Raw genomic sequence first — 9,107 nt, forward strand, 5'->3', positions numbered from 1 at the left:
AAAAACTTCAATTCATTGAAGAACCCGTCGAAATAATGGATCGTAAGGTTAAGAGACTTAAACAAAACAAGATACCGATTGTTAAGGTTCGATGGAATGCTCGTAGAGGACCCGAGTTCATCTGGGAGTGTGAAGATCAGATGAAGAAGAAATACCCACATTTATTTCCAGAAGATACATCAACACCTCCAACTGCTTAAAATTTCGGGATGAAATTTATTTAACGGGTAGGTACTGTAGTGACCTGAACTTTTCCATGTTTATATATATATTAAATGAAATTGTTATTTACATGATTAAGTGTTTCCAACATGTTAAGCAATCAAACTTGTTAAGACTTGATTAATTGAAATAGGTTTCATATAGACAATTGACCACCCAAGTTGACCGATGATTCACGAACGTTAAAACTTGTAAAAACTATACGATGACATATATATGGTTATATATATAGTTAACATGATTTTATTATAAGTATGTATCTCATTAGGTATTTTAACAATGAGTTATATACATAAAAATGAGACTATTAATTTAAGAAACTCGAAAACGATATATATAACGATTATCGTTATAACAACGTCTTACTAGGTACATATGAATCATATTAAGATATTGATACACTTGGTTAATTATGTTAAATGATAAGTAAATATATTATTAAGTGTATTAACAATGAAATACATATGTAAAAATAAGACTACTAACTTAATGATTTCGAAATGAGACATATATGTAACGATTATCGTTGTAACGACATTTAACTGTATATATATCATACTAAGATATATTATATATCATAATATCATGATAATATAACAATTTAACATCTCATTTGTTATAATAAATAATGGGTTAACAACATTCAACAAGATCGTTAACCTAAAGGTTTCAAAACAACATTTACATGTAACGACTAACGATGACTTAACGACTCAGTTAAAATGTATATACATGTAGTGTTTTAATATGTATTCATACACTTTTGAAAGACTTCAAGACACTTATCAAAATACTTCTACTTAACAAAAATGCTTACAATTACATCCTCGTTCAGTTTCATCAACAATTCTACTCGTATGCACCCGTATTCGTACTCGTACAATACACAGCTTTTAGATGTATGTACTATTGGTATATATATACTCCAATGATTAGCTCTTAGCAGCCCATGTGAGTCACCTAACACATGTGGGAACCATCATTTGGCAACTAGCATAAAATATCTCATAAAATTACAAAAATATGAGTAATCATTCATGACTTATTTACATGAAAACAAAATTACATATCCTTTCTATCTAATCCATACACCAACGACCAAAAACACCTACAAACACTTTCATTCTTCAATTTTCTTCATCTAATTGATCTCTCTCAAGTTCTATCTTCAAGTTCTAAGTATTCTTCATAAATTCCAAAAGTTCTAGTTTCATAAAATCAAGAATACTTCCAAGATTGCAAGTTTACTTCCAAGTTTTCTAAATCCATTCCAAGTAATCATCCAAGATCAAGAAACCTTTGTTACTTACAGTACGTTATCTTTCTAATACAAGTTAATAATCATATTCAAACTTTAATTCAATTTCTATAACTATAACAATCTTATTTCGAGTGGAAATCTTACTTGAAATTGTTTTCGTGTCATGATTCTGCTTCAAGAACTTTCAAGCCATCCAAGGATCCTTTGAAGCTAGATCTATTTTTCTCATTTCCAGTAGGTTTATCCAAGGAACTTGAGGTAGTAATGATGTTCATAACATCATTCTATTCATACATATAAAGCTATCTTATTCGAAGGTTTAAACTTGTAATCACTAGAACATAGTTTAGTTAATTCTAAACTTGTTCGTAAATAAAATTTAATCCTTCTAACTTGACTTTTAAAATAAACTAAACACATGTTCTATATCTATATGATATACTAACTTAATGATTTAAAACCTGGAAACACGAAAAACACCGTAAAACTGGATTTACGCCGTCGTAGTAACACCGCGGGCTGTTTTGGGTTAGTTAATTAAAAACTATGATAAACTTTGATTTAAAAGTTGTTATTCTGGGAAAATGATTTTTATTATGAACATGAAACTATATCCAAAAATTATGGTTAAACTCAAAGTGGAAGTATGTTTTCTAAAATGGTCATCTAGACGTCGTTCTTTCGACTGAAATGACTACCTTTATAAAAATGACTTGTAGCTTATTTTTCCGAATATAAACCTATACTTTTTCTGTTTAGATTCATAAAATAGAGTTCAATATGAAACCATAGCAATTTGATTCACTCAAAACGGATTTAAAATGAAGAAGTTATGGGTAAAACAAGATTGGATAATTTTTCTCATTTTAGCTACGTGAAAATTGGTAACAAATCTATTCCAACCATAACTTAATCAACTTGTATTGTATATTATGTAATCTTGAGATAGCATAGACACGTATACAATGTTTCGACCTATCATGTCGACACATCTATATATATTTCGGAACAACCATAGACACTCTATATGTGAATGTTGGAGTTAGCTATACAGGGTTGAGGTTGATTCCAAAATATACATAGTTTGAGTTGTGATCAATACTGAGATACGTATACACTGGGTCGTGGATTGATTCAAGATAATATTTATCGATTTATTTCTGTACATCTAACTGTGGACAACTAGTTGTAGGTTACTAACGAGGACAGCTGACTTAATAAACTTAAAACATCAAAATATATTAAAAGTGTTGTAAATATATTTTGAACATACTTTGATATATATGTATATATTGTTATAGTTTCGTGAATCAACCAGTGGCCAAGTCTTACTTCCCGACGAAGTAAAAATCTGTGAAAGTGAGTTATAGTCCCACTTTTAAAATCTAATATTTTTGGGATGAGAATACATGCAGGTTTTATAAATGATTTACAAAATAGACACAAGTACGTGAAACTACATTCTATGGTTGAATTATCGAAATCGAATATGCCCCTTTTTATTAAGTCTGGTAATCTAAGAATTAGGGAACAGACACCCTAATTGACGCGAATCCTAAAGATAGATCTATTGGGCCTAACAAACCCCATCCAAAGTACCGGATGCTTTAGTACTTCGAAATTTATATCATATCCGAAAGGTGTCCCGGAATGATGGGGATATTCTTATATATGCATCTTATTAATGTCGGTTACCAGGTGTTCACCATATGAATGATTTTTATCTCTATGTATGGGATGTGTATTGAAATATGAAATCTTGTGGTCTATTGTTACGATTTGATATATATAGGTTAAACCTATAACTCACCAACATTTTTGTTGACGTTTAAAGCATGTTTATTCTCAGGTGAATACTAAGAGCTTCCGCTATTGCATACTAAAATAAGGACAAGATTTGGAGTCCATGTTTGTATGATATTGTGTAAAAACTGCATTCAAGAAACTGATTTCGATGTAACATATTTGTATTATAAACCATTATGTAATGGTCGTGTGTAAACAGGATATTTTAGATTATCATTATTTGATAATCTACGTAAAGCTTTTTAAACCTTTATTTATGAAATAAAGGTTATGGTTTGTTTTAAAAATGAATGCAGTCTTTGAAAAATGTCTCATATAGAGGTCAAAATCTCGCAACGAAATCAATTAATATGAAACGTTTTTAATCAATAAGAACGGGACATTTCATGTGGCCCTTCATTTTGTAGGATAGGTCATTGAAACAATAGAAGAACATAACATTAACGCAGCCGCCCGTGTCAATGAGGATGCTGTTAATGTATTGGCCACACTCTGGCAAGTAACCTTCCACAACCAATGGGGCACATTTTCTTTCATAAATGGGGTTGCACGAAAGGAGCACCTTAAGACCCCGTTTTTCTAAACATGACACTTGGGGCGTCACACGGAGTCAAAGGATAGGTGTTTAATCTTTAAAACGCATCTACATAGTTACGTATGACTTAAAATGGTTTAAGATTTGAGTTTTGGGTGCAAACTGGTGAATCGTCACATTTGAAAGGGGAGTATCGCGTCCCAGTACGTCGCGGAACGCGACATAAGTGATTGAAATGCGACGGCTTGAAAAACCCCTCTCCTGACCAACTTTTCGCATTTGGTTAACTTTATCATGTATTGGGCATCGCGATACGCAACATCTTGTCACGAAACGCGACAGGCTCACTGAACTGACTATTTTAACCCGTTCTTAAAAGGGATTTCGAGGGTGTTTTGGTCTTTTCACTTGTTGAACGGTTTGAGGCCACAAAACCTGATCCAATCTCATTTGGATCTCATTCTTCACCCACTCAAACACTCCCATCCACTTTTAGAGAGAGAGAAAAGAGTTTAGAGAGATAGAGAGCTTGATTTGGAGAAGAAGGAGTTGATTTCTCACCAAAGCTCGAGTATTAAAGTTGTTCATCTCGCTCCTAGCTATGTTTTGGTTGTTGTGGTAAGTTCTAACTCCGAATTTCATTGTTTGATTTTATATTCAAGTTAGGGTTTTGAGCTAGTTAATGGTGAAACCCATTTAGATGATGAAGTGGGTTTATGGTGACTAGTTATTGTTGATACTTGGCGGGTTTCGGGTTGGTTGACGTTTTAGCCATGATTATGCTTTGATTTGGGTATAATCAGTAGTGTTAGTGATTATGGAAGTATTGGAACCCATTTGGGTGTATTTGAGTTGACTAATTTTAAAATGGGTCAAAATTAGGGTTTAGGTGTCAATTTTGGCAATATAAGTGTTTAACACTTATGATTTGGTTTAATTGGTGTATTAGGACCATTCTCACTTGTGTTAGTGATTATTGGTTAGTTTAGACGTGGTTTGTGCTTGGAAGTGCATTCGGGTCATAATTGCACTAAGAGTCAATTTGGGTTGGTTTGTAAATCCACCCTAATTGTGTTGTTTGTGATGTGATAAATGGAATAGGTACTTTCCATTGGCGATTGCAGATTGTGGTTTGCATCCATCAAGACTTCAAGGTGAGTGTCAATATACTATGTGCATATGTATGTATAGGATGGGTGCGGGTTGGGTGAAGTGATCCTCGCTATAGAGCTCACTTCACATGTAGGTGGATTTGATGGACTTGTGTATAGGTCCAATTAGCACGGTTGTGCGTTTTGTTTAACTACCTTTGGCGAGGAGCACACTTCGTGTGTATGTTATCACATAGGTTTATGATGTGGATTTAAATAACCCCGATGGCAAAGGGTTGGTATTGAGTTGCGGTTGAGTAACCCCGATGATGTGGATTCGTATAATCCCAGGACCGTGGGTTTGATTTGGGAGGTGAATCACGTGTGGTGCGGATTCATGATGATGCCTGTAGATTCGATCATCATATTGAGGTAGTGGTCATGTGTGGTGCGGATTCACTAAGGCTCGTGTAGTTTCGGCCAACCTCGATGTTCTGTGGTAATGGTGTATCTTAGGAGATACACACATAAAAACATCATTTTCATACAGAAAACTCGATCAAAGAGCACAAAAGATAACTAAATTTGGCAGTTTTCAGAGTTTTTCGCCCAGCGTATAGCAGGCCGCCCAGCGTCAAGCATAAGCCCTGCAGGCAGCTTCTATGCATAAGCCCTTTAACTCAGCGCATGAACGGCACACAGCCATGTCAGCACACGCCACCGACATTCCGGATACTTCACGTAACAGAACCATTCAGTGATTGACACGTGTATCCCGTGAATTTCGGACATTCTACGCCTATAAATAGACCCCCTGGGTCACCACATTTCACATCATTCTAATCTGAACTTCAGTCAGAGAGAAGTACACTTTCTCTCTCACACAGTTCTTTCTCACTCTAAACATACATTAGCCACTTAGCAGCAGTACGCTAGACGGATCATCACAGATTGATCCACAGATTGATTGAGGCCACCCCACAGATCTTACATATGTTTTCCAGGTCTGCAGAGATAATTTCTCGAGGGCAAACAATAATCAACAGTATACACCACACGCTGAGCATCTATTTTCTTGTACTAGTACCTTACAGTCGCTATACGGAAAATCGTACCAACAAATGGCACCACCCGTTCTAAAGAACCACTAAACTTTCAAGAGCACCAAAAGGCGTAATTGTCAGATGGCACCCATTGAAGCAAACATGATACATTCATGGCAAGCTGGACAACGGAGAAAAGCAGAAACATTAGAGGACTGGAAACAAGAAATGATTGCTTTTCCTTCCATGTTTAACACCAATCCATCTGACGCTCCTGTAGTGATTGAAGCTCGAATGGAAAATTATATTGTTGGAGGAATATATACTGATACCGGAGCAGGGGCAGATATCATGTATGAACATTGTTTTATACAACTACCGGACAGAGTTAAGGAAAAGCTAAAGGACACATTTGTTCCCTTAGCAAGTTTTGCTAATAATCCATCATGGTCAGAAGGAAGCATAGTTTTAGAAGTAGTATTGGGAAAAACGCCATTTAAAAGAACTGCTCATATCGAATTTTTGGTTGAGAAAGCAAATTCGCAGTATAATGTCATTTTAGGACGATCAGCCATGATGACATTCGGAGCTGTGACGTCAACGGTACAAGGAATGATGAAATTTCCCACACCAGCTGGCATTGCCACGCTGTACGCTGAACGGAGAAGACCAATAGAATGTGTACAAATAAACAGAACAGCTGTTAATCCAATCATCCATGAAGATGGGTCAATATCACCAAATCCAGAGTTTCCAGATCAGAAAATCATAATTGGAAACACAATAACAAAAGAAACAAAAGAAAAGCTTTACAAAATCTTGGCCATAAATTTGGATGTTTTTGCATGGCAAGATTCTGATATGACTGGAGTACCACGTCATGTAGCTGAACATAAGCTTGGTGTGAATCCTAATATCCCACCAGTATGTCAAAAGAAAAGAGGCATGGCTCTTGATCGAACAAAATTTCTCAGAGAAGAAGTTAAAAAATTGATGGATGCTGGAATATTGAGGGAAGTAAAATCCAGACATGGGTAGCAAACCCGGTTATGGTAAGAAAGCCAGATAATTCATGGAGGATGTGTGTAGACTTCACAGATTTAAATAAAGCATGTCCAAAAGACAATTATCCATTACCAAAAATCGATTGGAAAGTGGAGTCTGTAAGTGGGTATCTGTTTAAATCCTTTTTGGATGCATTCAAGGGATATCATCAAATCCCAATGGCAATACGTGATCAAGATAAAACAGCATTCCACACACCAGATGGAATTTTTTGCTATATCATGATGCCTTTCGGATTGAAGAATGCAGGGGCAACTTACCAGCGCGTAATTGATAAAGCATTTAAAGGATCAAATAGGTAAAAATGTAGAAGCCTATGTTGATAACATTGTTATCAAGAGCCATACAGAAGACAGTATGCTCAGAGATACTCTTGAAACGTTTGAATCATTACGAAAGGTTAATATGAAATTGAATCCTAAGAAGTGCACTTTTGGTGTAGAAGAAGGCAAATTCTTAGGTTATATTGTTACAGAGAGGGGAATCAAGGCTAATCCAAAAAAGATTCAAGCAATTGAAAATATGGTATCTCCTAAAACAAAGAAAGAAGTTCAAAGCCTGAATGGAAGATTGGCAGATTTAACAAGGTTTCTATCAAGAGCAGCAGATCGATCACTACCATTTATGAAGGTTTTAAAGAGCTGTTTGAACAAAAAAGATTTTAAATGGATAGAAGAAGTAGAAAAAGCTTTTCAGGATATTAAGCAACTCTTGAAAGAATTACCTACTTTAACTGCACCAATAGAAGGAGAAACGTTAATTTTGTTTTTGGCTGCTTCCGCAGAGGCCATCAGTTCGGTCTTGATTGCAGAACGGAAGGGAAAACAAATGCCTATATACTTTGTCAATAAAGTATTGCAACAAAGTGAAGTTAATTATCCACCAATTGAAAAATTGGTGTATGCTTTAACACACACAGCTAGGCGACTCAGACGATACTTTCAAGCACATTCAATCCTGGTAATGACAGACCAGCCAATAAAATATATTTTGAGAAATCCAGAGTCATCAGGATGATTAGCAAAATGGGCAATTGAATTGGGAGAATATGAAATAAATTTTTCGCCTCGACATGCAGTTAAAGGTCAAATTTTGGCAGATTTTTTATTAGAAACAACAGAAAAGGTCGATCATCCGCAAAACGTTAAAGCTAGCAATCATGTTTGGGAATTGCACACTGATGGTGCATCAAGTGAGGAAGGTGTTGGTGCAGGGTTAGTACTTACTAGTCCAGAAGGTGAAGAGCATACGTATGCAATGAGGTTTTGTTTCTATGCATCTAACAATGAAGCAGAATATGAAGCATTGCTTTCTGGCCTCCGCATAGCATCAGAAATGGGAATAAAACATTTGCGTGCATATGTTGATTCTCAAATTTTAGCACAGCAGGTTAATGGAGGGTTTGAAGCTAAAGATGTCTCCATGAAACAGTATTTGCAATTAGTTGAGAAAATATCAAAAAAAATTGAGATCTTAGAGGTTGTGCAGATACCAAGAAATAAAAACAAGAAGGCAGATGTTTTGAGCAAATTAGCAACATTAACATTTGATCATTTGCTCAAGAAATTTTTGGTGGAGGTCTTAAAAGATAAATCGGTTGATGAAAAGGCAGTGGTTGCAACAGTTGGAGAAAGGGAACCATGTTGGATAACCCCCTATGTGAAATATTTGTAGGACGGAACACTGCCAACAGATGCCATGGAAGCAAGACGGATAAGAGTTAGTGCCCCACTTTACGTTCTGGAAAATGGAATACTTTATAAAAAATCCTTCAGTGGACCAAATTTAAGGTGTTTAACACCACAGCAAGCAATTGATGTAGTCAAGGAAATGCATGAGGGATTATGTGCACAACATTCCGGTTATAGAACTATAGTTGGACGGATTATACGACAAGGGTATTATTGGCAGTCAATTTACAAAGACATGTGATGCTTGCCAGCGGCATGGAACCGTACAGCGCTTATCCAAGTATGATTTAATTTCAGTATCATCAGCATGGCCATTTTGTAAATGGGCAATTGACATAGTAGGCCCATTTCCAAGAAGTGTGGGAAATGCAAAATTCTTGGTTGTTGCAAATG

At 35.7% G+C, this 9,107-nt stretch overlaps 1 protein-coding gene across 1 annotated transcript; it reads left to right on the plus strand.

Annotated features, from left to right (window-relative positions):
- The first annotated feature begins 6,099 nt into the window (after nt 1-6,099).
- On the plus strand, nt 6,100-6,996 carry LOC139848883 (uncharacterized). Its single transcript, XM_071838566.1, has one exon. The coding sequence runs from the start codon at nt 6,100-6,102 to the stop codon at nt 6,994-6,996; it is 897 nt and encodes a 298-aa protein (XP_071694667.1).
- The last annotated feature ends 2,111 nt before the right edge of the window (nt 6,997-9,107 follow it).

This window comes from Rutidosis leptorrhynchoides, chromosome 5, assembly GCF_046630445.1.
Source record: "Rutidosis leptorrhynchoides isolate AG116_Rl617_1_P2 chromosome 5, CSIRO_AGI_Rlap_v1, whole genome shotgun sequence".
NCBI classification, from domain to species: domain Eukaryota; kingdom Viridiplantae; phylum Streptophyta; class Magnoliopsida; order Asterales; family Asteraceae; genus Rutidosis; species Rutidosis leptorrhynchoides.

Bases quoted from the DNA above. Each gene is read 5' to 3' on its own strand.
- LOC139848883 (XM_071838566.1), top strand. From the start codon at position 6,100: ATGGCACCCATTGAAGCAAACATGATACATTCATGGCAAGCTGGACAA.